The 27722-nt window shown below is 56.6% G+C and overlaps 1 protein-coding gene across 3 annotated transcripts; it reads left to right on the top strand.

Moving 5' to 3' along the window:
• On the top strand, positions 1-27139 carry SIPA1 (signal-induced proliferation-associated 1). Of its 3 annotated transcripts, XM_075939232.2 has the most exons (18): positions 2-122; positions 4526-4670; positions 5570-5627; positions 12008-13348; positions 13650-13771; positions 13919-14107; positions 14600-14774; positions 17279-17382; positions 17664-17821; positions 20212-20794; positions 20939-21213; positions 21761-21994; positions 22431-22521; positions 22859-23024; positions 23573-23671; positions 23932-24010; positions 24427-24508; positions 24752-27139. In XM_075939232.2, exons 4-18 carry the CDS (start codon positions 12403-12405, stop codon positions 24896-24898), a joined length of 3450 nt encoding a protein of 1149 aa, XP_075795347.1. In that variant the 5' UTR covers positions 2-122; positions 4526-4670; positions 5570-5627; positions 12008-12402; the 3' UTR covers positions 24899-27139. The 3 variants fall into 3 exon arrangements, with proteins under 3 accessions (XP_089637256.1, XP_075795347.1, XP_075795348.1); XM_089781130.1 differs by lacking the exon at positions 21761-21994 and having other exon boundaries at positions 1-122; XM_075939233.2 differs by lacking the exon at positions 2-122 and having other exon boundaries at positions 4397-4670.
• Positions 27140-27722: the final 583 nt, after the last annotated feature.

The raw sequence follows: 27722 nt of genomic DNA, 5'->3' as shown, positions 1-27722 counted from the left end.
CCCCGCGCTTCGGCCGCGGCGGCGGCGCTAGGACAGCGCGGGGAGGGGGTTGCTGTCAGCTAGGAGGGGAGGGAGCGGCCGGTGCGGAGGCTGGGGGGAAACGCGGGACGCCGGACCCGGAGGTAGGAGCCCCCCGCCCCCATCCCTGACCCCAGCGCTGGCCGCCCCACAGGCTGCCCATCCCCCATCCCCCGCGCTCCCCTCCCCGTCGCCCCACCCAGCGCCCCCCGTTTCCATACACTCCCATTCTCCCACCTCCCCCATACAGCACCTCCTGCCCATCACCCCACCCAGCGCCCCCCTCAAGCCCCCTCATGCAGTGCCCCGCCCCATCCCAGCTATCTCCCTGCATCCCCACTCTGCACCCTTGCTCCCCACCCCAACCCCCTCCCCTCACCCCACCAGAACCCCCAGCCTAACTCTCACCCCTCACCTCACACAAGTCCCCTGCCCATCCCATCCATTTCCCTCACCCCACATAACACCCCACCCCTCCCATTCATCCCCCTGCACCCCCACCTACCAATCCCCCTGTAGCCCTACTCAACACAGCGCCCTTCTCTGCACCTGCCCTTCCCAGCACTACCCCCAGGCACTGCCTCCTGCACAAAGGGCATGAGATTTCCACTCTGAAGGTGAAGGGCAGATTTCTAGCATGGGGGGGATGTTGGTGCCTCTCGGTGGGGCATTTACTCTCACGGGTAATGAAAGGATTCAGGGGGCTGCTCCCAACTTACCTTGGGTTTGCTTCCATTGAGAGGAGGGGCTGCCTAGTTGGGCATCATCTGGGCTATTTATAAAATAAGGTGTAGCAGGCAGGACTTGGGGAGAGTCATGGGGCAGGGGCGGGGGGCTAAAAAGGGGCAGTGGAGCTCATTTTTAATATTTTAAAAAACTGTTTTATTAATATTTTAAAACTTCACCAGCACCTACTCAACACAGCCCCCGCCACATTGCCACTCCTCTTCCAATCCCTATAATACACATCCTCAACACAACACAGCCCCCACAATACCACTCCTCTCCCCTCAATACAGCCCCCCTTCATGCTGCCCATCCCCCAATGCCCACACAATACAATTTCCCTTGCAACACCACAGACCCCCTTGACTGAATGCCCATACAAAGCCCCCCAATAGTAATTCCCTAACCCCAATGCTAAGCAACCCTCCTCTTCTACCACAGCACAAACCGAGTACAGCCCCTCTGGCACCATGTTCAGTACACACCCCACCCCATGCAAAATCCACAATACAGCGCCTCTCATGTGCTGTGCAGCACCTCTGTCCCCAAAGCCCACAAAACAACTTCCCTCACCCAGTGCCTAACCACTGCTGTGGGTAGGGACTGCAAGTGCTGGGCAAGTCTCACCGTTTTAATTTTGTTTTTATTAAAAAAAAAAAAAGGCAAAATCTCAGGCAAAATGAATGTCCTGAAATGGCAAATCAGGGCCTCAATGTTATGTGGGTTTGATTAAAAAGTGATGCCATTTTGATTTTCTCATTTTGGTCCATTTAATTTTAACTTATCCAGCGTATTGAAATAGTAAATTGGATACATTCTAGAGAAGATTTTATATATATATATATATATATATATATATATATATATATATATATATATATATATATATAATTGATTAAGATTGTAATTTATATGTATCCAATATTGTATATCACTGAGCATACATTACACTATTAAATATCAACATCTATTATAATATGTCAAATGTTCCTCCAGCACTATTGATATTTTGATATTTATAGCAAGTAGATTTATATTTTCATAAAATACACAAATCCAAAGGAAATGATCCAATATAATAAAATTTGAAAGCAACCATTTTTCCTTCATGAAACTGAGGCAATCAGCAATTTGGGGTTTTCTCCCCATGTAAAATGTTGTCGGAATTGGCAAATTCCGGTGAAACATTTTACATTAAAAGAACAGCTGTTACCAGTAGAGTACTCAAGCCAAAAAAAATTCCAAGCACAATGCATAACGCCATGCACACAACACAACACAACCCCCTCGTTCAGGCCTGCTGTGATCCCAGATGCACAACACAACTCCCTCACTTAATGCTCAGCGAAACCTGACATACACATTACAACACAACCCCTGTGCTCGGTGCGTGGGGTGACCTGATATATACAGCACAACACAACACAGCCTCCTGTGACCTGATACACTCACCACAGCCCCACTTGCACATCACACAGGGGATACCTCCCTCCACAACAGACCCACACAATATAGTATAGCTCAGACTGAGCTCAGTGCTTCCCCTTCCCAGCACACTCCTCATGCACCCCATTATCTCAACACAATATCCTTGGCTCCTGGCACAGCACCATAACCCAACACCTCTACCGCCCTATCCCCCTGATGCCACCTCTTCACTCCTGCATGACCCCCCCTCACATAGCTCCCTGCAGACTGGAATGGCATTGGCAGAGCAGTGCAGGGCTTGGAGTGGGACCCTTGAGGGACAGGCTTTTAAACAGGGAGCTCTGTCTCCCCCTGCCAACCTAAATTGCCTGGATCCGGAGCTGGGGAGAGAGCTGGTGGGTTAACTATAGGGTAGAGTAGGGAGATGGGTCAGCTGGGGGAAAGTGGATGTGGGGTGGGGAAGGGCCAAGGGAGCTTCTAATAGGATGAAGGAAATAAACTTGTAATAGAAAAGTGGAACGGATGAGGCGGTATTAACGGGGGGCAGGGCTGGGTGCATTGGCATGGGGGGGGGGTTGACTAGGCCAGTTTTGCAGAACCAGAGGAGGATGAGGCGAGGAGAAGCAGCTCGACCACTGGGATTCACATGCCATCCCACCCCACAGGGGGATTCAGGCTCTGCAGCACTTCCACAGCTCTGATCCATCTGCCACTCCCCCCGCTCCCAGCTTTGTTCTGAGTGACTGGGGAACCCCTGGGCAACACTGGCCCATGAGCTTGGGAGAGCCCTGGGTGGCAGCAGAGACATGGGGAGAGAGCAGCAGGGGGGGATTTTAGATGCAGTTGGAGACTCAGTATCCTGCCATTAGGTGAATATGAATGAAACCATACACAGCTCCCCAGCCCTGCCAGTGCCCTCAGTCTCAACCCGCAGCCCCTGACCATGCCAGCCCTAACCCCTTGCACCATCAGCCTTTCTGCTGCCCCCTGTCGCAAGCAGGACCCCAGACAGGGCAGACAGACAGACATACCCAGGTGGTTGCTAGAGCGTTAAATTGATGGGATTGCTCAAAGGAATAATTTGATGGTGAATTTATAACTCAAACAATTAATTACAATAGACAGGAGCAGTCCAGTGATTAGCTTTGAGGTGGGGGCTGGGAGCCAGGACTCCTGGGCTTTATCCCAGCTCTGAGAAGGGAAACGAGGGGTCTAGTGGTTAGATCCAGGGAGGGGGGTGGGAACTAGGATTCTGTCGTGCAGTGGTGGGTGAGAGGAAGAAGGGAGACGTAGGGCCTAGGCGCTGCTGAGCTGGACAGTGAGGGAGGAGGGGAAGAGATGGGGGGCAGCTTTAAAGATCTCATTGTGCTGGGGCTCAAGGCGGGTTGAATTCCACCTCCTCTAGCTGGAAGATAGGCCAGATGCAGGGGTGGGGTGAAGGCCTAGGAGGGGGACGGTTGGGGACGGGTCCTGCCAACACTACAGCCACATTAAGGCCCCTAGGCACTGGAGCTTGGGGTACTGAGGCCTAGGAGCATCCTGGCAAATACCTGGGGTCCCTTACACCCGGGTTAACGTTCTGTTCAGTGGCTGCCAGTGCCTCCCTGCCTCATGCTGCACGTCCCTGAATGGCCCCTTTGAGGGCAGCAGCCTTGGGGTGACGCAGCACAAATGGCATCCGCCCCCACCACTGTGTGTCGGGTGGGGAAGGGGGGGGCACATTCATGGCTAGGCAAGGGCGGCCTCTTCCTAAGCTCAACAGGGGCCAGGGGGCACCAGCTGCAGAGTTCCTGGAGCAGCATTGGGGGCTGGCTGAGCACACCCTGGTGCCAGTAACGGGGATCCCCTAACATTCATAGAGCTCTGCCTAGTGCCCCTCAATACTGACCCCAGCTCCCTGCCATCCTAGCCCTGGGCTCCCCACCCCCGCAGTGCCAGTGCCAGATCCACAGCTCCCCTTTATCTCCCTGTGGCCATGAGGCACCGATTTGTGGTTTCCACTTTGAAACGGCAGAGGAAAGAGCAAAACACCAGTTGGTTGGTTCAGGGCTGGGCTGCATGAAGCAGGAAGCCCAGGGCTGGGAGTGAGGGGCCCTGGTAGAGGTGGGGGATCCACAGCTGGGATAGCAGGGGAGTGTGAGCTAGGAGTGAGGAACCCAGCAGGGCAGAGGGGAGTCCAGGGCTGGGATTTCAGGGGGCTGTGGATTGGGATTGTGGGGAGCCCAGGGCTGGGATTTCAGGGGGCTGTGGATTGGGATTGTGGGGCACTGGCAGAGCGGAAGCAGGGGTGATTGTTAAGCCCATCTGTGCGGCCAGGAAGTTGCTCACCGGTTTGGGGGTGGGGTGTCGGCAGGTCACATTCGGGGCCTGGCTCTTTCCTGAGGATGTTGAAGAGGGGGGTTGGGCTCCTGGTTGCGCCATCACTTCCCGCACAGCAGGAAGCGAGTCAGAGCGTCCGCGCCGCCTAGCTCGTCTGGACCTGAGGTACCGACCCCCAGGTACCGAGCCCTTTGCCTGTCATGGGGATGTAGGAATGTCAGGGGGCTAATGTGGGTGGCTCCCAGGCTGATAGGGGTTCAGGGGTGCAGGTTATCGGGGATCCCTCGCACTGGAGCAGTGGAGCCCGTCTGGGAGTCAGGTGGGGGGGGAGCGGTTTTGGCTGACAAGGGGCTAGGGCGGGTGGGAGGAAACAGCCAAGGGCAGCATGTGCGGGGGGACTGCATATCCACCCATTGTTCCTTGGGTGAGGAGGGGCTCTCCCAGGCAAGGGGTGCTTCCCCAGGGCAAAATAAGTGTGACTGGCAACGGGTCCCAGCAGGGCTCGGGCCAAATCCTGGTGTCCATGGCAATGCAGCTGTGGCCATGTGTCTGCCCCCCCTCCCATCCCCTAGTTTAAATGGGTGAATTTTTGTGCTTCCTGCCATCGTAGCTAGAACTGACATCACACTCTGAAACTGAGTGCCCCCACTGGGGTCCTCTTTCCCCACGGCCAAACCAGTTTCCCCTTCACCCTGGGAAGTCAAGGGAGGCAATGGAAGCATCTCCCACCTTCACAGACATCCCAGCCCCAGCCCTGCCCCCAAGCTTCCCCTCCTCCCTGACAAGGGAAGTGAACCCCAGGGTCCAAAAAAAGAGTCCCAGCTAGAGCCCCATAGCTTCCTGATTCTTCCTCTGCTGCTACTACAGCATGCAAGATCCTCTTTCATCTCCTGTCCAAAATCATTGGGAACTGTCAATGTGCAGCTGTTAAACAAATCCCCAGACACAGATGACTCAGTGCCAGGGGAGGGAGCTCTGTACAAACAGTCCCTGCATCCCACCCCAGAGGTGGCTGCATCTCAGTGCTGGGCAAGGGTTCCCCCAGGAAATACTGATTTCTTGCTCTTTGTTCCTCCAGGTCCCCGTGACACCCCTGGGCTCAGCCGCTGTTCCCCCCCCACATCCCGGGGAGCTGGGTGAGTCACTTTCTCATGTGTGGGGAGGGAAGTGGAGACACCCAACCCATCTGTGTGGGGCAGAGGGTACTGTGCCATGGAGGTAATATGGGAGCTCGAGAGGAGGTTGGTTCAGCCACCAAGCACTGCTGTCACCACCCCCCACATTTGGTCCCTAGTAGACACCAAGCAACAACCCTGCCCAAGCCATTCATCTCTCATTAACCCTTTCCCTGCCAAGCCCCATCCCATGGAGACCCTGGACTTCCACCCACTCTCTGGACAACACCAACAAACATTGATTTGTCTCCAGTCTGACCCCCAAGCTGAGGATAAATTGGGGGGTCTGTCACCTGGCATGTGTGTGTTTCCAGGATGGCGTGGGGCTGCCTATTGCAGTAATGGGGCACTGGATTGTGCCAGGTATTTCCTGCATTAATGCTCCAGCAAGCAACTAGGGCTATGTCTACACTGCAGGGAAAAGTCAGAAAAAGATATGCAAATTGTGGACTGCAATTTGCGTATCTTTTTCTGCTTTTCTTCCAAAAGAGGCTTTTCCGACATTTGGCCCATCTACATGGAGCCAAATGTTGAAAAAACCCTCTTTTGGAACATCCCTTCTTCCTCATAGAATGAGGTTTACAAGGATGGTGAAAAAATGCATCTGCTTTTCTGACATTTTGTTTGGAAAAGCAGATACGTTCCTTGGATGTGGTAGAGCTTTTCCAGGATACTTCTGGTATCCCGGAAAAACTCTGCAGTGTAGACATAGCCTAGGTCAGTGGTCTCCAACCGTTTTAAGCAGATGGATCACTTTTTGAATTTAAGTGCAATCCAGGATCTACCTCAGACCCAAATACCCTTGCCCCGCCTCCTTCGTGCCCCTTCTCTGAGGCCCAACCCCTGCTCACTCCATCCCCCTTTCTCCCATCCTTCCTCACTTTCACCAGGCTGGGGCAGTGGGCAGAGGGTTGGGGCACAGACTCTGGTCTTGGGTGAAGGGATTTGGAGTGTGAGAGGGGCTCTGAGCTAAGCCTGGAGCAGGGAGTTGGGGTGCAGGAGGGGGTTCAGGGTACAGGCTCTCTAAGGGAGTTTGGGTCCTGGGGGCTCAGGGCTAGGGCAGTGGTTTGGGGTGTAGGAGGAGGTTCACAACTGGGGCAGGGATTCAGGATTCTGGCTACAACTGGACCCTGCTTACCTCAGGTCGCTCCTGGGTGGTGGTGCAGTGGGGCTAAGGCAGGATCACCCCTGCCCTGGCCTTGAACCACTCTCAAAAGCAGCCAGCAAACTCCCTCCATCCCAAGCCCAGAGCCTGTACCCTCCCTCCATCCCTCCCCATTCAGTGGAGATAGAATACAGGGTGGGAGGGGGCCTGCTGACATCAGAGCCCCCTCCTCTCCCTTCCCTGCTCTGCAGGGCTTGGGGTGGGGCCCCTGAGGGACAGGCTTTTAAACAGGGAAGCAGCAGATCAGCTTCTGCCACAACGCTGTTGGTGCCCCTCACTCCCAGCCTGCAGCCCGTACAATACCCATCAAACAGGAGGCTCCCGGGGTGAGGGAAGCTCCAAGGCAAGGGGCAGGAAATGCAAAGGGGCAGCAGAAGTGCAGTGCTTGACAGCCTCTTGGCCAAGCCAGTCAGGATCACCAAGATCTACCAGGACATCCCGATCGACTGGTCGGTGACCACTGGCCTAGGTCATCCAACTAGCTTCTCTGCACCAGAGACTGGGAAATGGGCCTTTCCCCTCCAGGGGGCACCAGCTCTGACTGAGCCCCAGGTTGATAGGGGAGGTGGTTGCTGTTAGTAAGATGAGCTTGCTGGGTCTTAAGCCAGTCATCTCCAGTAGAATAAGGCACCTCCCATCCTGGGCCTCAGCCCCCAGGCTAGAAGAAAGGTTGGTGGGGAGCAAGCTCTGGGAACCAAGCTTTCCTCTCTGCCCTCATGGCAGCAGGGCTATACATGGGGAAGGGTTGTGTTTTGGAAGAGAGTCCTGGAGGGAGGGGTGAACAGGAAGAGGGTATGGAGGTGGGGGGAATGGGAGAAGGATGTGGGGTGCAGGAGTAGTGTGAGTGGGCCTCTCCCTGCTGTCTCCCCTGAGCTGAGGGCTGCACACAGGTGGGCTAGGGCTTCTGAGCCAGCACCGCCCCCAACCATGAGCTTCATGCAGACACCCACTTCCCCCATGTATCCACACGCCATGGATGTGGCTCTGGCATGTGAGGGCGGGAGGGGAGCTCAGGCATTCATCTGCGGCAAATTGAGCCAACCACCAATAGGGAAGTGGGGGCCACCCACACACACCCCTCCTTGCCAAGAATGGCTGGGATGGGAACTTCAGTTCCAATACAGAGCAGCTCACCAGTGAAACGAGTTTGATGGGTCTTAGCCTTGGTATTGTACGGGCTGCAGGTTGGGAGTGAGGGGCACCGTCAGCGTTGTGGCAGAAGCTGATCTGCTGCTTCCCTTCCCTGTTTCTCTCTCTGCTGTTTCTGCCTCTCCCTGAGCTCTCCCCAACCTGGTTTGTCACTGGGGAAGCATCCTGGGAAACCAGAGACCAAGGAAGAGCTGGGAATGGGGGAGCCATGGCAGGCGTTGTTCTGCAGGTGTTTGGAACCCTAGCTGGGGGGAGTCATTGTGGGAGGGGCAGGTTTGGGGGAGTCAGTCCCAGGTGGGCAGGTTTACAACTAGCTGAGGGGCAAGTTCAGTTCTGGGGTACAGCATTACGTCCTTTTGACCTCCCCCCTTCCCTGGCTGTTCTCCTTTAAACCCCTCTCCCCACCACTGTCTCTGGAGGATTTGACACCCTCCCCCATGGATTCCACTCTCTGCTAGGCTCAGCAACCTCACCGAAAGCAGAAGTGCGAATGCGAGGCGGGGGGGAGGCACTGGGGTGGTGTAGGGAGTGGGAGGATGGTGCAGGGGGCAGATGTATTCAGGGGATGCCGATGCAGCTGGGGGTGGGGCAGCAGCTCTATTTCTATCCCTGGGGGGATCACCCCAAGCTGGGAGCCTCAGCCCCTTGTGCCCAGCACCCCCACCCCCCACCTCTGAAGGAGGAAACTTCTGTGCCAGGTACTTGTGCAAGTTCCTGTTTTTTTTACTCTTTCTGTTGTTGGCCAGGCCGAGCCCTGTAACCCACCCCAGTTGTGAGGACCTTGTAGGTCCTGTCTCTCCCACACCCTGAGCCATCCAGGTCCCACTCCTGGGCCCAGTGCCCCCTGCTATCAGGCCTGTGTCTAGGTGGTTTTGCTCCAGCTATTGTGTGTCACAGGCTGTGCCTATGTTAGGCAGCTGCTTGTCCCTGATCTCCCTGTTCAGCACTGAGACAGCCCCCACCCGCCCCCACACCACAGCCAGCCATCTGAGCAAGGGCCGGAAGATGCGGCTACAGGGGAGCATATGGGGTGATTTCCTGAAGCCCTGACCACAGAGCCCTATTCTGTCTGCAGCTGTTGCTAATACAGTATTGTTCCCCTCCTGGTCACGTCAGCATCCCACAATGCACCTCCCTCTCATTGGTCACATCAACTTCTCATAACACACTTGCTCCCCCGCAATGTTCACATCAACTACCTAGAATGCACCTGCCTCCCTCTTGGCATATCAATCTCCCAGAATGCACCTGCCCCCCACAAGGGTCATGTCAGTGTCCCAGAATACACATGCCTCCTCACCAGTCACATCAACCTCCCAGAATGCACCTGACCCATAACAGTCACCTCAAACTCCCACAATGCATCTACCCCCCCAAAAAAAACAGTCCCACAATGTCACAGAATGCGCCTCCCCCCAGCAGACACATCAGCCTTCCAGAATGCATCTTCCTCCTCGTCCTCAGACTGCCCTGGGTATGCAGCAATAGCTCTGTCTCCCTCCTCCTCCCCCCACACAAACGCACACACACTTCCTGTGACATCCCGGCTCCATCTGACTCAGTCTGCTGTTGGGGGCATCCCCAGTGGTCAGAGGGCATAGAAAAGATTCCCACTGAGCCAGGAAGACAGATTAATGTTCCAGAACAGGACCAGTACTAGAGAGAAAGTGCAACCCCATCAGTATGGAGTTTGGCCAAGAAAGTGCCTAGGTGTTAGAAAGAAGCACAGGAGTTTTGGAGAGGAAACGTACTCTGGGTCCCAGGTAGATAAATGACCTAGAAAAATACCCCAGTATTAGAAAGAAAGAATCTAGGGATATATCTACACTAGAGCACTAATTCAAACTAACTTAATTCGAATTAGTTAATTCGAACTAAGCTAATTCGAACTAGTGCATCTAGACCTAAAAACTAGTTTGAATTAGCATTTTGCTAATTCGAACTAGCATGTCCACATTGAGTGGACCCTGAACCGAGGTTAAGGATGGCCGGAAGCAGTGCCAGCAGGGCATCAGGTTAGGACTTAGAGCGTGGAGCTGCTCTCTCAGGCTAGCTGAAGGCTGTGCTTAAAGGGACCCGACCCGCACCCTGGACAGACAGTTCTCAGGGGTTCCCCGCTTGCTTGTCTAACTCAATGAGGGACAGCAAAGCAGTCCTGGCTTGGAGTGCCCTGAATGCCCACACTTGGCACATCACAGCACTCGGCCATCAGCCCGGCTGCACTTGCCGCAGGCTGCCATCTGGGGGGTGGTGGTCAATCGGGGGGCTGCAGGAGAGCTTCCACCCCGAGGAGCCTGCAGAGCCACCCCAGTCCTCCCCATCAGGGGCTCATACCCCATTCCTCCCTCACCTCCTTCCACTTACCCTTCCCTAGCCCCCCTTCCTGATGTACAAAATAAAGGACACGTGTGTTCAAAAATAGAAACTCTCTTTATTGAACAAAACTCAGGGAGACTGGGAAAAGGAGGTGGGAGAGGGGAAGAGAGAGGGTTAGAGAGGGAAGAGCAACTAAAATGATCAGGGGTTTGGAACAGGTCCCATATGAAGAAAGGCTAAAGAGACTGGGACTTTTCAGCTTAGAAAAGAGGAGACTGAGGGGGGATATGATAGAGGTCTATGAAAGCATGAGTGGTGTGGAGAGGGTGCAAAAAGAAAAGTTCTCCATTAGTTCCCATAATAGAAGGACTAGAGGACACCAACTGAAATGAATGGGTAGCAGGCTTCAAACTAATAACAGAAAGTTCTTCTTCACAAAGCAAATAGTCAACCTGTGGAACTCCTTGCTGCAGGAGGCTGTGAAGGCTAGAACTATAACAGAGTTTAAAGAGAAGTTAGATAAATCCATGGAGTGGTATTAACCAGGGGGTAGAAATGGTGTCCCTGGCCTCTGTTTGTGGAAGGCTGGAGATGGATGGCATGAGACAAATGGCTTGGTCATTGTCTTCGGTCCATCCCCTCCAGGGTACCTAGCAGACAGGCTACTGGGCTAGATGGACTTTTGGTCTGACCCAGTATGGCCATTCTTATGTTTTTATGTTCTAAGATCAGGGCTCAGGGTCAGGGTCTCACTCAACCACCTTGATTTTCATGCAAACCTGCTCCTGGGTGGCCAGGCTGGCAGCTATCCTGCCCTAGATGGCCACTTTCCTGTGCCTAGTGCAGAGGTCGTGGACTTTGGAGGCTTCCCCCCAAACCTCGATGAGGTCCATGATCTCCGCACTAGACCGGGCGGGCGCCCGCCTCTTGCGGCCCCGGGCAGGCTCCCGGGAGCCGCCAGCCTGGTCCCGGGAAGAGGCGGAGGGCTGGGTGGCAGTGGGTGGCTGGCTCGTGCTGTGCCAGGTGCAGGGTCTGCTGGCTGGGTGCTGGCAGGCTTGCACCTGGCATGGGCACCGTAGCCAGACCAGGCCCCTTTAAGGGCTCCGGGGCCAGGAAGGGGGCAGATGAGTTTCCCTGGTGGTGTCCATAGTGGCCACCAGGGCTAGCCTCCCACTAGTTCGAATTAAGTGGCTACACAGCCCTTAATTCAAACTACTTAATTTGAACTAGGCATTAGTCCTCGTAGAATGAGGTTTACCTAGTTCGAATTAAGCGCTCCGCTAGTTCAAATTAAGTTCAAACTAGCGGTTTGTATGTGTAGCGCCTATCAAAGTTAATTCGAACTAACGTCTGTTAGTTCGAATTAACTTTGTAGTGTAGACATACCCCAGGTATCAGAGAGGGAATGGCTCAGTATTCGATAGAGAAAATTACTGTAGAAATACCCTCTTGTCAAGGCAAACAGCCCCTTTCCTCATCATCTCCCTGGCGAGCGTCCCAGATTGGCACCTGGCGTGTTTCCAGGCTGCTCCCATCACACCAGGGGAAGGGTATCCAGCCAGTCACCAGAAATGCTCCTGGCGTATTGGGTCAACTGGGGGGATGTGACCTTTCACAAATTGCCTCAGTGCTGGAATGATGGGGTCCAGCATTGCAGTCTGGGCCTCTCCCGGTCTCCCCATCTTAGATCTGCCCCCAATTCCCTTTGCAGGAAGGCGGCGTTCCACCCAGACCCGGACCTGGAACTGAGCAGGCTGCTTCACCAGCACTCGAGAGCTGAGAACCCTGCCCAGCACTGGGGCTGCCCCAAGAGCCCCTGAGCAAGGCACCTTGGCTGGCCATGCCCCATGGCTAGATTTGACGCCTTCCAGCACAGCAGTGCCTCCCCACCATCCAATGAGACGGTGGGCCATGCCCACTGACAGCCAGTGGCCATAAAGGAGAAGGGGCAGAGCACGTCGTCGTCCTTCCCAGCCAATTGGATTGTTTCCTTGACTCTTGCTCCCCTGAGCCTGCCTGCATGTGATCAGCAGCTGTGTCTCTCCCTCGGCCAGGCCATCTCATTCCCATTTTCTGGGGGGGGAGGTGCTGGTGGGGAGGAGGGCCATGCAGTCAGATGACCTCTTTGTCCGCAAGATCCGACGGCACACCACCCGGCCCCCTCTGTCCTCCATCTCCTTCGATGCCAAGGGGCTCTCAGCCCCCGTCTTGCGCTCCGCCCGGAGTGAGGTGACCCAGGGACTCCCTAGGGCACATGGCACCCCACCTGGCCTGGCCCTGAGGCCTGCCAGCCACATCATGCACCGCAGCAACAGTGATGTGACCCTTGGGGAGGGATTGCCTGGGGACGGGGCACCCCCCTCCTCATCACTGGTGGGAAGTGGGGAGTCCGGGCTGCACCGAGACTATGGCAGCCTAAGCTCTATTGAGAGAGTCCCAGTGCCCCCTCGCACCCGCGCCCACAGCCATGAGGAGCCCCGGGTGGGAAGCCCAGCTGCCCGGCGTTTCTGGGACCCCCTAGTGCTGCTGGGGCTCACAACAGACGAGGTGTGGGAGGTGGATGGCCAGGGGGCTGGGGCCACCATGCCATCACAGGACAGAGGGGAAGAGCCCCCCAAGTTCCCTCCTCAGGTCTGGGTGCGCCAGCTGGCCCACTATGATGTGCAAAGCATCCTCTTTGATCCAAGTGAGGCGGCTTGGTGCCAGGGCAGTGCCGGGCGCCGGGTGCGTAACATCACCACAGGGGCCTCGGCTGCCTCAGCAGGGCCTACCCCCACCCCTGTCCCTGAGGAACCTGACTCTGGTGATGGCAAAGATGGGCCCCTGGTGCTCAGTTGCCCCCACTTTCGCAACGAGACAGGGGGCGAAGAAGAAGGAGGGCTGGGCCGGCGCCAGGCAGCAGGAGGGGGTGCCGGGCAGCTGCCCAATGCAGCCGTGTCAGTGCTGGAGGAGCCACGAGAGAGCTACCTACCCCGAGGCAGCCGAGCCACCCATTGCATTGAGTATGCTGATCAGGGCGCCAGCTACTACCGCAAATACTTCTATGGCAAGGGTGAGCCAGGGCAGGGGGGTAGGATGCAGGGGCAGGGAGTACAAGGAGTGAGGAGGAAGGGGCAGAGGACATAGAGGGCATGGTGCTGGGGGCAGTACAGGTGAGGACAATGGGCTAGCTGGTATGAGTGCTGCTATACGAGGGTGAGCTGTGGGAGAGAGGGGGCCGGCATTCAGAGATGGGGGAAGTGAAAGTGAGGGTCCACAAAGCTGGCATTTGGGGGGGTCATGGCATATGTGGTGTGGGGAGGTTGGGGACAGTTCTGGCGCTGCCCATCTCTAACATCCCTCCCCTGGCACAGAGCACCAGAACTTCTTCGGGATGGATGAGCGCCTGGGGGCGGTGGCCTTGTCTCTGCGGCGCGAGGAGAAGGAAGGGGCCAGCCTGCAGTACATCTACCGCCTCATCCTGCGCACCAGTGAGGTGGGCACCACCAGAGGGAGACCACAGCCTGGGGGGAGCTTTCAGTACTGAGGGCACTGCCAGGGGGAGGGGACGCTCTGGGGGGAGTCCTTGCCAGGAGGTCCTGATCATCATTTTCACCTCCCCTGTCATGGCCTCTCCTCACAGCTGCGGACCCTGCGTGGCTCAGTGCTGGAGGAGGCACTGCCCCCCACCGCCCGCCCCCCTGCTGCCCGCGGGCTGTCCCCCAAGAAGCTGCTGGAGCACTTGCTGCCTGACCTGAACCTGCAGGGACTGCGCCTGGCATCCAACTCGCCCAAGGTGCCAGAGACGCTGCTCAAGCTGGATGAGCAGGGGGTGAGTGTGTGAGTCACTGAGTGCCCCAGGGGAACCTGCCTGCTTTGGGGGTACCACCGTGGCAGTGGTGGGGAAGTTTGGGGCAAGAAGGGAAGCCAGGTTCTGGGAGAAGGGCAGTTCTCGAAGAGTTGGATCAGGGTGGTTGAGGGGTTCTGATGGGTGGTTTTGGGGGAGTTAGATCAAAGTATTCAGTCAGGGGCTTGAACACTTTGAGAAAGGTCAGTTTAGGGGGCCCCATTGGGGTCACTGTGTCAAGGGATCAAGACTGGGTAGTTTGGGAGTTTAAATCAGTGATGGATGCTGCATTGGGATGAGACTAAGGTATTCTGAGGAGTTCAGTTAAAGCTCTCATCGGAGATTGCTGTGGAGGGTCAGGGTATTTTGAGGAGTTGAGTTAGGGGTTCCTCTGAAGGTGGCTGTGGGTTGAATCAGGACAGTTTGGGGGTGTTGTATTGGCTGATCTCTTGTTCCCCTAACCACTCCCCTCCCCAGGTGAGTTTCCAGCGCAAGGTGGGCGTTTTGTACTGCCGGACGGGGCAGGGCTCCGAGGAGGAGATGTACAACAACGAGGGGGCTGGGCCCCCCTTCCAGGAGTTCCTGGAGCTGCTGGGTCAGCACGTCCAACTGCGCGGCTTCACCAAGTACCGTGCCCAGCTCGACACCAAGAGTGAGTGTGAGGAAGGGCTGCCGGGGCAGTAACTGTGAACAGGCCCATGCAAAGAGGCCCAACCACACTCGTAAGGCGAGGGGCTCTGCCCTAGGAAGCAGTGACTTCAGAAAGGAGCAAGGAGGAAGTAACCTGCTGAGCAGGGACTGCCAGTGCCACCTTAAGCTGATCCTTGGCCACCATCCCTAAGCACCTACGCAGGGAATAGAACCGGGCTAACGGAGGCTCGTCAGGCCAGACACAATCCTGTGGCTGGCAGCTGAAGCTAGACCCATTCAGTCTGTTAACAGTGGATCATAAACTGCTGTTACAGCTTTGCCAGGGCTGGGATGGATTCTCCACACCTGGACATTTTCCAGCCTGGGGGGGATGGTTTTCTAACCAATTCACTCTCGGTCAACCAGGAAATGTTTGTGGGTGGCCCTATGGCCTGTGCTACATGGAAGCACAATTGTCCCCTCTAGCTTTAAACTCCAGAGAAGGGAGGGGGAGACCCAGGAAAGGGGCAATTTTGGGGGAGGATCAAGAAAATATGGGGCCAGACCTTGGAGAGGAGGAACCAGAGGGTTGGACTACTGAGAAAGGGGCCAGGAGCAGTGTTCCCGCTAAGATTTTCCATCCATGACTGATTTTTGTCTTCTGCACCAATATCGAAGTCATGTGCGCTTGTTTGGATGTGTGCCACCATGGCACCCAAATTATAAACCTCTCCCTTTTCCTCTCTGCTGCCATGTTTCCCACCCTCCCCTCACCCCGTCTGCTCCCCCCTCCTCTCACCCTCCTCTGCCATCCTGGCTCCTGCCCTTCTCACTCCCCTCAGCCATCCTGGGACCTGCTCCCTCCCACTCCTCTCTGACCCATGCACCTGCCCTTCTCTTCCCCGTTGTGCCCACCCCTCCTCTAGCTCCCCTTCCATCTCCTCTCCTAACACATCCTTCCACCCACCTGCCCTGCCTCTCTCCTCTGCCCTCTGATGCCTGTCCCTCTCCTCCATGTGTCTGCACTTCTGCTTCACCCCCACAATCTCCCTGGCACCTGCACTTACCCCTTCACCCTCCTGGTGCCTTCCCCTTCCCTCACTGACCCTGACTTCCCTTGCTCTCTTCCTCCCTGGTGCCCACCCCCTCACCACCCTGTGCCCCAGTTCTCCTCATACCCCTCTGTGCCCTCACACATGACTTGCTCCATTCCCAGCCTTCCTCATGCCCACGTCCCCTTTCAACCCCTCTTTTCCCAGCACCCAGTCTTCCTCCCTCTTGCCCCCATTGCCCCTCCCCTCTCCTCTGCCAGCATCACCTTTTTCCCTCCCCTCTCCCACCCCCACTGACACCTTCCTATCCCATCTCCACTCCTCCTGCCCTTTCCCCTCATTATCTCCTCTTGGCCCCTGGTATTTGTCTCTCCTCCACCCTGGCCCTTGGTATCTTCCCCTTTCTTCTCCTGCCTTGGCCCCCTCCTCTCCCCTCAGCATAAGCCCCTTCCTCTCCTCATACCCACCTTGCCCTTAGTTCTCCCCCTGCCCCATCCCTCACCTTCTGTCTTCCTGACACCTGCACTCCTCAGCCTCCTTTAGCTCCCTGGTTCAGGGCTTGACAGGCAGATGTCCCATGTGCCAGGGCTGGAGCCTGGGCAGCGGTGCTATTTCTAGTACCCTGGCTTTGGCACAGGAGCAGCTGCACCACAGCTCGGCTTCAGTCCCATGGCAGCTGCCCCGAGAACTACCACCCTGAGAACAACTGAGGCCATGTGGCGGCTGGGCCTGGGACCATGGTACTCAAAATAACATCATGGCCCCAGTTCGAGTCCCAGCACATGGGGCCGCACACCCTGTGTTCTGGGACTTGAGCTGGGACCGCAGTGCTATTTTTAGTACTGAAGTCCTGGCCCTAGCAGCCGCCATGCAGCCATGGTCCCTGCTGCTCCTGGCGGTGGGGCCACGTGGCGGGCAGCAGCCCCGTGTGCCAGGACTGGAACCAGGGCTGTGGTGCTATTTTTAGTACTGTGGCCCAGGCTCCAGCTCCAGCAGCCACCACACAGGCCACATGGTGGCTGCCCAGATGCTCCTGGATCAGGGCAACCATTCACCATGCAGCTCCACCCGCAGGAACAGCTGGGCCCACCGCTGCACAGCTCTGCTGAGGAGGTGGGCGGAACTGAAATTCTTGGTGTACACTCTTGTAGGCACGCACCTTACAGGGAACCCTGGCCAGGAGGCTTGTAATGGGGCTGGACTGCATTGGCACCAGTACACACATTGGGAGCTGTCCTATCAGGCTGTACTCTGTCAGCCCTCAGCCCATTCCATGGGGTAGGAAGCCTAGTCTTAGAATTCCTTCTTAACTCCAGAGTAGAACACATTAGCAACAAGGGAGGGGAGGCTCTGAAGGAGGGAACTCCACTTGACCCAGTCAGGGCTTTCCTTGCTATCACTGTTGAGCCCCTATCTCTCTCTGCCCCCATAACTCCCTCTCCCACTGAAATTTCCCATCCTGTGTCTCCCTCAGCTGACTCCACGGGCACCCACTCACTGTACACCACGTACCAGGACTATGAGATCATGTTCCATGTCTCCACCATGCTTCCCTACACACCCAACAACCGCCAGCAGGTGAGGGGGGGCCAGGGCACTGGGATGGGACTGGCATGGGGATGGGATTCTGGAGTTCACCAGGGGCTTCAGAGGGAAGGATCCAGTGGGTTTCTGGGAAGGAGAAGTCCAGAAGGTTCAGGGAGGGCACCAGGGAAGCTCCAGGAAGAGTTGGAGAGTCCAGGTGGACCAGGAAAGGGGGCTAGGGTAAGATGACCTGGAAGGAGGGGAGGTTCCCCCCATGAACAGCTGAAATCCTGATCTCCCCCACTGCTGCAGTAACACTGTCTTTCTGGTTGTAGTTGCTACGAAAGCGTCACATTGGCAATGACATCGTCACAATCATCTTCCAGGAGCCGGGCGCACAGCCTTTCACACCCCGCACCATCCGCTCACACTTCCAGCACGTCTTCATTATAGTACGTGCGCATGAGCCCTGCACTGAACGCACCACCTACAGGTGAGGGGTGAGCATGGGAAGGGGGGAGTGTGTGCTGAGTGTGCCAGCTACACAGGAAGGGGGAGCGTGTGCTGAGTGTGTCACCTACAGGGGAAGGGGGAGCGTGTGCTGAGTGTGCCAGCTACACAGGAAGGGGGAGCGTGTGCTGAGTGTGTCACCTACAGGGGAAGGGGGAGCGTGTGCTGAGTGTGCCAGCTACACGGGAAGGGGGAGCATGTGCTGAGCGTGTCACCTACAGGGGAAGGGGGAGCGTGTGCTGAGTGTGCCAGCTACACGGGAAGGGGGAGCATGTGCTGAGTGTGTCACCTACAGGAGAAGGGGGAGCGTGTGCTGAGTGTGCCAGCTACATGGGAAGGGGGAGCATGTGCTGAGTGTGCCAGCTACACGGGAAGGGGGAGTGTGTGCTGAGTGTGTCACCTACAGGGGAAGGGGGAGCGTGTGCTGAGTGTGACACCTACAGGGGAAGGGGGAGTGTGTGTTGAGTGTGACACCTACAGGGGAAGGGGGAGCGTGTGCTGAGTGTGACACCTACAGGAGAAGGGGGAGCGTGTGCTGAGTGTGACACCTACAGGGGAAGGGGGAGCGTGTGCTGAGTGTGACACGTACAGAGGAAGGGGGAGTGTGTGTTGAGTGTGACACGTACAGGGGAAGAGGGAGCGTGTGCTGAGTGTGACAGCTACAGGGGAAGGGGGAGCGTGTGCTGAGTGTGACACCTACAGGGGAAGGGGGAGTGTGTGCTGAGTGTGACACGTACAGGGGAAGGGGGAGTGTGTGTTGAGTGTGACACGTACAGGGAAAGAGGGAGTGTGTGCTGAGTGTGACACCTACAGGGGAAGGGGGAGTGTGTGCTGAGTGTGACACCTACAGGGGAAGGGGGAGCGTGTGCTGAGTGTGACAGCTACAGGGGAAGGGGGAGTGTGTGCTGAGTGTGACACCTACAGGGGAAGGGGGAGTGTGTGCTGAGTGTGACACCTACAGGGGAAGGGGGAGCGTGTGTTGAGTGTGACACGTACAGGGGAAGGGGAGCGTGTGCTGAGTGTGACACCTACAGGGGAAGGGGGAGTGTGTGCTGAGTGTGACACCTACAGGGGAAGGGGGAGTGTGTGCTGAGTGTGACACGTACAGAGGAAGGGGGAGTGTGTGTTGAGTGTGACACGTACAGGGGAAGAGGGAGCGTGTGCTGAGTGTGACAGCTACAGGGGAAGGGGGAGTGTGTGCTGAGTGTGACACGTACAGGGGAAGGGGGAGTGTGTGTTGAGTGTGACACGTACAGGGGAAGAGGGAGCGTGTGCTGAGTGTCACACCTACAGGGGAAGGGGGAGTGTGTGCTGAGTGTGACACGTACAGGGGAAGGGGGAGTGTGTGTTGAGTGTGACACGTACAGGGGAAGAGGGAGCGTGTGCTGAGTGTGACAGCTACAGGGGAAGGGGGAGTGTGTGCTGAGTGTGACACGTACAGGGGAAGGGGGAGTGTGTGTTGAGTGTGACACGTACAGGGGAAGAGGGAGCGTGTGCTGAGTGTCACACCTACAGGGGAAGGGGGAGTGTGTGCTGAGTGTGACACGTACAGGGGAAGGGGGAGTGTGTGTTGAGTGTGACACGTACAGGGGAAGAGGGAGCGTGTGCTGAGTGTGACACCTACAGGGGAAGGGGGAGTGTGTGCTTAGTGTGACACGTATAGGGGAAGGGGGAGTGTGTGTTGAGTGTGACACGTACAGGGGAAGAGGGAGCGTGTGCTGAGTGTGACACCTACAGGGGAAGGGGGAGCGTGTGCTGAGTGTGACACCTACAGGGGAAGGGGGAGCGTGTGCTGAGTGTGACACCTACAGGGGAAGGGGGAGTGTGTGCTGAGTGTGACACCTACAGGGGAAGGGGGAGCGTGTGCTGAGTGTGACACCTACAGGGGAAGGGGGAGTGTGTGTTGAGTGTGACACGTACAGGGGAAGAGGGAGCGTGTGCTGAGTGTGACACCTACAGGGGAAGAGGGAGCGTGTGCTGAGTGTGACACCTACAGGGGAAGGGGGAGCGCGTGCTGAGTGTGACACCTACAGGGGAAGAGGGAGCGTGTGCTGAGTGTGACACCTACAGGGGAAGGGGGAGTGTGTGCTGAGTGTGACACGTACAGGGGAAGAGGGAGCGTGTGCTGAATGTGACACCTACAGGGGAAGAGGGAGCGTGTGCTGAGTGTGACACCTACAGGGGAAGGGGGAGTGTGTGTTGAGTGTGACACGTACAGGGGAAGAGGGAGCGTGTGCTGTGTGTGCCAAGTGTGGGGCAGTGCATGTGCCAAAGTCTTTCCCTTGTTACCTGCCTCCTTGCAATCCCAGTCACTGGCTGAACTCCTGGCTGTCCCCAACTGTCCCATGCCCTGACTCCCATCTCTCCCCTCAGTGTGGCAGTGAGCCGCACCAAGGACATCCCACTCTTTGGGCCGCCCATCCCAGCTGGGCACCGCTTCCCCCGGACACCTGCCTTCCGGCACTTCCTCCTGGCCAAAGCCATCAATGCAGAGAATGCGGCTGAGCGGTCAGGCAAATTCCACGCCATGGCTACCCGCACACGCCAGGAGTACCTGCAGGACTTGGCACGCAGCCATTCGACCACCACCAGCCTGGAGGCCTCTTCCTCTCGCCTGCCCCTGCTCTCCCTGGGTGCAAAGAAGAAGGAGCGGGCCAAGAGTGCCAAGGCTTGGGAGCTGCAGAGTGCCGGGGCCCTGGTGTGGAGCGTGCGGGCACGAGACGGGAACCGGGCCGCTCCCGAGCTGCCCTGCCTGCTGGGCATCTCAGCTGAGTTCCTGGTGCTCATTGAGGTTAAGGTCAAGCGAGTCGTCTTCAACTGTTCCTGCCGTGACATACTGGCTTGGACCTACTCTGACTGCGGCCTGGACCTCTACTATGGCTCTGGGGATTACGTCTCTGTGCAGCTCCCTGACGGCCAAGGGGACGAGGTTAAGGACATTGTGCACCGGCTGCAGGTAGGGCCCAGGTCTCTGGCAGGTGTGGGGGGCACTCCAGGGGAGCTCCCAGCTACTCCAGCCTCTCCGGCAGGGGGCGCTGCAGGAGCAGGCCAGGAGCACTGGGAGCCAGCCAGCCCCCCCAAATGCTCTTCCTCCCTCTAGCTGGTGACACGGGGCTGCGAGACGCGGGAGCTCACCCTGCTGAGGAATGGGCTGGGCCAGCTGGGTTTCCAGGTGGACAACGAGGGCTTTGTCACCGACGTCGAGCGCTTCACCTTTGCGGAGAAAGCTGGCCTGCAGCCTGGCGCCCGGCTGGTGCGTGTGTGCGAGCGGGCACTGCCCAGCCTGAGCCATGCCCAGACCTCTGAACTGCTGCGCACTGCCAAGAAAGTCACCATCACCATGGTGCCTCCTGATGAGAATGGCAAGCCCCGCAGGTGAGCACAGTGCCAGCGGGGGGCAGTGGGGGAGCTCTGGGTCCCAAGGGTGCTGGGAGGAGTAGTTCTCCATTCAGGGGTGCTATAGGACAGGAGCTCCCAGCAGAGTCCCTCAGGGATATGGGTTACAGGCAGGGGTGCTCAGGAAAAGAGGGGAACCCCAGCAGGAGCACTAGCAGGAGCGGGTAGGAGCTCTCAGGAAGAGCTGCTGTGGGGCAGAGCGTGCGACCATTGGGGGGGTGCTGCTTGACAGGAAGCAGGTGTACTGGCTGCAAGAGTCCCCAGCAAGGGGTATGGTGGGATGGGGGTGCTAGGGGCAGGAATCCTTGGAGAGCGGCACTGTGGAGGGACAAAGGGGATAGGTGGCAGTGGCAGGGAGGTCTGGGGGGCTGAATAGAGGGTGTGATGGGGCAGAATGGGGGGTAGTGGTGAGCATTATGGGGCAGGGAGGAGGCCTCTCTCGGGGGTGCTGTGGAGCAGGATGGGGGGCTTGCTGGGATGGGAGTTGGGAGTTCTGGGACCCTGCCCCATCGTCTCTCTCTGACAGGAGTTTCTCGGAGCTCTACATGAAGTCCCTGCAGGAGAAGCGCCGCAGTGATTCCCCAGCAGGGGAGCCCCTCCGGTCGGAGGGGGGCCCGGGGCCTGAGGGGGAGCTGAGACCGGCCACCCTGCAGCTGCTGCGCTCACTCTCCCTGCAGGATGGGCCCCCCCATAGCTTGGCTGAGGAGCGCACTGAGTTCCTGCGCAGCCACAGTGAGGGCACTGCCCTCCCCAACCCACCGTGAGTGCCCCGCACCCTGTCAGGAGTGACCCCTGCCTCCTGGGAGCCCTGCCTCCAACCCACCCCAACCCCCCACCCTTCCAGGGGTGATCCCTGCCTCCCGAGTACCCCGCCACCATCTCACCTCTCACCCTTCTGGGAGTGACCCCTGTCTCCTGGGTGCCCCACCTCTATCCCTTTCCAGCTTCCCACCACACCAGGCGTGACTCCCATCTCCTGGGAGCTCTGCCTCCACCCCACCTCCACCAGTCCCCAACCTGCTGTGAGTCTTTCCCCAGCCTCCTAGGTCTTCTGCTTTCACCTCAGATCCATATCCCACCCAACGGACTGGTTAAAACTCTCTTACTAGGCCTCCCACACCGGCTGTTATCCCCTCTGCATTCTCCCCCGCCTTTTTTCTGGGCTATGTTTACCACAAGCTAATGTTCCTCTACAGGTCCCACAGCAGGGAGATCCCCATGTTACCTGACCCTACACCTGACCTCATCCTGGCAGCCACCCCCAAGGGGCTCCCGGAGCAGGATGTGGTGAGTGGAGAGTGTGTATGTGTGGAAGTACCCTGGCTGCCCCCGACAGGGTGCAATCAGGCCCCTCATAGTGCTGTAGTTCTGGGGTTTTCACATGCACTAGTCATTCGTGGTGTTCCATGATGTGCACAGTTATTTACTTGTGAAATAAACCTGTGGGCCTGTTTAACAGCCCCTATGCCGCACTCCAAAGGTGGCTGCATCTCAGCACTAGGTGAAGGTTCCCTGTATAATCAGCCTCTGCATCCTACCCCAGTGGCGGCTGAAATTCCAACTTTACTCATCTGTAAACCCCTGGTTTACAGAACCCCACTCATCAATCGCTGTGTTGTCTCAGGATCATCCAGGAGACCCCACATTGTTGGAGAAGGCTTCCCCAGATCATGGGGTCATGGGCAGCCAAGCCCCACCCCTTAATGAGACAGCCCCGCCCACCTCGGACATGAGTGACACCGAGAAATTCCTACCTCGGACGATCTCGCTACGAAACTCCATCACCAAGAGTAAGACACACACACATGCACCCCTGGTCTCATCCCGTCCCCTTAGCATTGGGGGAGCATTCCCTTCCCAAGCACGGCAATCAGCTCCAAGTGCCTGCTTTGGGTTCATGGTTTTGTGCCGAGCAAGAGATTTTTCTGCAATTAGAAGAAAAACAAAGCAGGGGAGGGGAAAAGAAAAATGGCACGAACATGCGGGGGAGGGGCTCCAAAGCCAGGAACATTCCCAGTTTTCACATATCTCGTTTTGACCCCTTTGTTTCCTTCAAAATTCCTTTGGCGAGAAGCCAAATCTCAACCCTTTTGACCAAAGGCAGCTTGTGGAGAAGGGGACTCTCAGATTTTTCCCAACTCTAGTTAACACTGAGGACAGAGGCTAAGGAGGAGTTGCAGCTGAACTGTGGGGCTAGGCCCCACTGTAGCGTAACAGCTAGTACCTATGCCCCAAGAGGTGGGGCCTGGACTGTGGGTCTGAAGGGCCTTGTTTTGGGAAGCTGCTGGGCTCCTTACTCGCATTCAGCCATTCTTCCTCCCGCTTCTCCTCTCTGCAGTTCTGTCCGAAGCCAGTGAGTCCCTGGAGGAGGAGTGGGACTCCATCTCCAACCTGGCTACTGCCTGCAACAGCATCCTGGAGGCGCTCTCAAAGGAAGGTGAGCACCGATTCCTGGGCTGCCTCGTGGGTAGGAGCCGCCAACCTGCACAGGCAGGGAGGGGCTGGAGTCAGAGACGTCCTGCTGGAGGACTTGGCTGTGTCCAGTAGCAAATTTCCAGGCAAAGAGTTTCTCTGATGTGGAGCTAAAGCTGGGAAATCCCTAAGCAAAGACCCTGGTAAATTTGCTGGAGGCCAGGAGTAGTGAATCCCAGTCTGAGGAGGAGTGTCTCACTCTGTCTCCCCTCTTTCCTACACCAGGACAACAGGTGCTGGAGAGCAGAGAGCCCCCCGGTGGGAGTGGCCAGAGGAACCCAGGCCAGCAGCCCCCTGAGGATGAGTAAGGAGCTACACAGAGGGGTGGGAGGAATGATGGGGGGGGGGAGGGTTTCTCTTCCACCAGCCCCATTTCACTGTATCCCCCTCCTCCCATCCTCCTCTGGTGTATTTCCATGATAATGCAGTAATAGAAGGCGAAAACAGCAAGAAACCATCCCTTTCTCAGCTTAGGGAGCTTGCTTACCACAAAGCCACCAGCTTATTGGAGGGCTGAATAGCAAACACTTCCCTAGGGGGAGGCTGACACATCCATTGACAAGCCTGAGAAGGAGAAGAGGTCTGGGGGGAGATGAAGGATCTTTGCTCCTCCTTCCCCATCTGATCTCAACTTGACTGATGGACATCATCAACCTATATATAACTCTGTCCCTCCATCCCCACACCCCTCCGTCTCTCGCTCTTTCCTCCCTCTCCCAGGGCCCATCCACCCCGGTCGCTGTCGGAGAAGGTCTCTCACTTGGAGTCCATGCTGAAGAAGCTGCAGGAGGACTTGCAGCAGGTGTGCTGGGCCAGGAAGGGCGGTGGAGGGGGGCAAAGGTGAGGGAAAGAGGGAGGGGAGCAGAGGGCAGTGAAGACAGCAGGAAGGTTGTGGGGCAAGGCACTGTATGGGACTTAGGGGCCAGGTGTAGGAAGAGGTGGCAGGGGCGGGCCAGATGGGGCAGGAGCTGTGGGGTGGGAAGTCCTTGTCGAGGAAGTGGGGATGGGGGTGCTGCATCTCCAAACTGACCCCTGTGCTCTCCAGGAGCAGGCAGCCAAGGCAGCACTCCAGGCTGAGGTGCAGAGTCTGCGGCAGAACAATCAGCGGCTGCAGCAGGAGCAGGAGAGTGCGGCTGCCCGGCTCAGCCAGGTCACCCGCCTGCTGTGTGGCCCCTCTGACCAGCCTCTCTAGGGCCCTGCCCCCCCTTCCCTCCTCCCCGCCCAGTCATCCCCTCCCCCACCTCTGTCTCCCATTGACCCCACTTCCACTCCTCCCCTCCCTTCTCCACTGTGGTTATCCCAAGAAGGGACCACAATGTGAACTGCACTCTTGGGGGGCTGGCTTTCTGACTGGTCATCGCAGTGGATTCTGGCTACCAACTCCCCATACCATCTGAGAGGGAAGGGAGACCCCCAGGATCACAGCTTCTCATTTCTCAAGACTGATACCTCCTAGGAGCCCAGCACAGACTCACCCGTCTGACGGCTGCTGCCAGGAGCAGTAGTCCCTTATTGTGGGGCTCAGGGGCTCAGCTCACACATGGATCTTAAGTCTTTGGTGAATCTGACTGTAATGGGGGTGTGGCCATTTCATCTGGGGGGCATAGGAAGGAGGGCTGGCGGGAATGAGGAGATGAGACTCTGCTCCCTTAGAAAAAATCAGGGACTCTCAATTTGCAATAACTCCCAAATCCTGCTGTATGGATTCAGGCCTCAGGAAAACACTGGCATGAGAAATGATTCCACACTCACACTCAAACACATACTCATGCAAATATTCACACACAGGTGACGGCACACCCTTGTGCACACTAGCACACTCTCTCATACATGTGCACAGCAGTACTTACCCAGATGCACTTCTCTCACCAGCTCAGACTTGCTCCCGGTCCTACACATGCCCTCACCTTGATCCATGTTCATGCAGACATGAACCCACTTTTACTTGGGCAGACCATGCTCACACTGTAGTGCTCTCACTTAAGCTCACATACACTGACATGCGCTCCCATGCAAACACACACTCTCTTACCTTCCCTGGGCTCCTACACCACCCAGCTCCCTGAGGGTCCAGAGCCCCACCCCCATCCAGCACTGACCCAGCCAGCGCGGGAGCCTTTCAGCCTAAAACGGGCACCACCCCGCCTGCTAACTGTGAAGATGCTGTAAGCTGTGAGTTAATGCTTCCCCCCCTCCCCTCCATTCCAGCCTCCTGCATGGCAACCAGGAGGCATGGAGACATTGTTTCTGGTCCCCTGTTCCCCCCTAGCAATGCCCCTCCCTCTGCACAAGACCATCCCCCAGTACCCACCCCCACATGCTGTCAGGGGAATAGCCGCCATACTGTACTGGGGAGGGAGGAGGTCCAGGGCCCTGCCCCCCATTGGTGCTAGCGGGGTATTTATGGAGTGTCCCTTATGGGGGGGTCCCCTGTGACATGGGGGGGTTGTCACATCTCTTTTTGGGTTGTAAATATTTTAGAATCAAGCAAAACACAAAGTGCTTGTTTCAGGTTTTATTTGTTTGTTAGTTTTTTACACTGAAAATGGACCATCTTAGAGGCAGAGAATCTGTGTCTGACATGAATGTACAAACCGCAGCATGTCCATCCCCCAATCCCTCTGTGCAATAAAGAGTCGGTATGCAGCTCCAGCTCCATCACCTGCCTGCCTACTGTGTGAGCTCCCCTGGCCATATAAATGCTGGCTTTCATGGCTGGGAGTGGGACATCAGTTTTTTCCTTCTAGGATTGCTGGCTGTGATCTGGCCCAGGGTCAGGAAGACTGGCTGTCTCATGGTGTGGGAAATGGGACATGGGGCCTTTCCCATTGTGGGGGTCGTTCTCTGATCCAGCCCCGGGAAAAGGGGACTGGCTGCCTCAGGGGTTGTTTGGCTCAGAGTGATGGGGGAAACATTTCCATAGAAACAAAGAAATGAGGGACTGGAAGGAACCTCAAGAGGCCCGCTAATCCATCACCCCACGCTGAGGCGGGACCAGGGATACATAGACCACCCCGATAGGTGTTCATCCATCCTGTTTGTACAACCTCCAGTGATGGGAGTCCACAGCCTCCTAACCTGTTCCAGAGCTGATCAGTCCTTAATTTTTCCAGCCCAAATGTCCCTTGCTGCAAACAAAGTCAATGATTGTTCTTATATTTGGTGGACACAAAACAATTGATCATTGTCCTCTTTAGAGCAGCCCTTAATATATTTGAAGACTGTTAGCTCCCCTCAGTCTTCTTTGCTCAATATGAAACATGCCCAGTTCTTTTAACCTTTCTTCAGAGGGCAGGTTTCCATTTAGTATGGTTGTTGCCCTGTTCTGGATGCTTGGCAAGTTTTCCACATCTTTTCTAAAGTGTTGGCCACAGAATTCCAGCTAAGGACATAGGGTATGTCTACACTACCCCGCTAGTTCAAACTAGCGGGGTAATGTAGGCATACCGCACTTGCAAATGAAGCCCGGGATTTGAATTTCCCGGGCTTCATTTGCATAAGCGGGGTGCCGCCATTTTTAAATCCCCGCTCGTTCGAACACCGTGCCGTGCGGCTACACGCGGCATGAACTAGGTAGTTCGGACTAGGCTTCCTAGTCCGAACTACCGTTACTCCTCTTCCTCAGGGCATTCTTCTTAGTATTCCACGAGGAGTAACGGTAGTTCGGACTAGGAAGCCTAGTCCGAACTACCTAGTTTGTGCCGCGTGTAGCCGCGCGGCACGGGATTTGAACGAGCGGGGATTTAAAAATGGCGGCGCCCCGCTTATGCAAATGAAGCCCGGGAAATTCAAATCCCGGGCTTCATTTGCAAGTGCGGTATGCCTACATTACCCTCCTAGTTCAAACTAGGAGGGTAGTGTAGACATACCCTAACTGGTGCCAAGTAGAATAGGACCCTTATTTACCGGTCTTGCTTATCACATTCTTCTTAGTATACCCAAGAATATTAGCCCTTTTCACCACAATATCACATTGTTGGCTCATGTTCAAGTTGTGATTCACTATGACCCCCAGA

This window comes from Pelodiscus sinensis, chromosome 11 (genome assembly GCF_052426305.1).
Source record: "Pelodiscus sinensis isolate ZL-2025 chromosome 11, ASM5242630v1, whole genome shotgun sequence".
NCBI lineage: Eukaryota > Metazoa > Chordata > Testudines > Trionychidae > Pelodiscus > Pelodiscus sinensis.
Note: the sequence above shows the minus strand (reverse complement) of the source record. Positions and strands in the feature narration are given on the sequence as shown.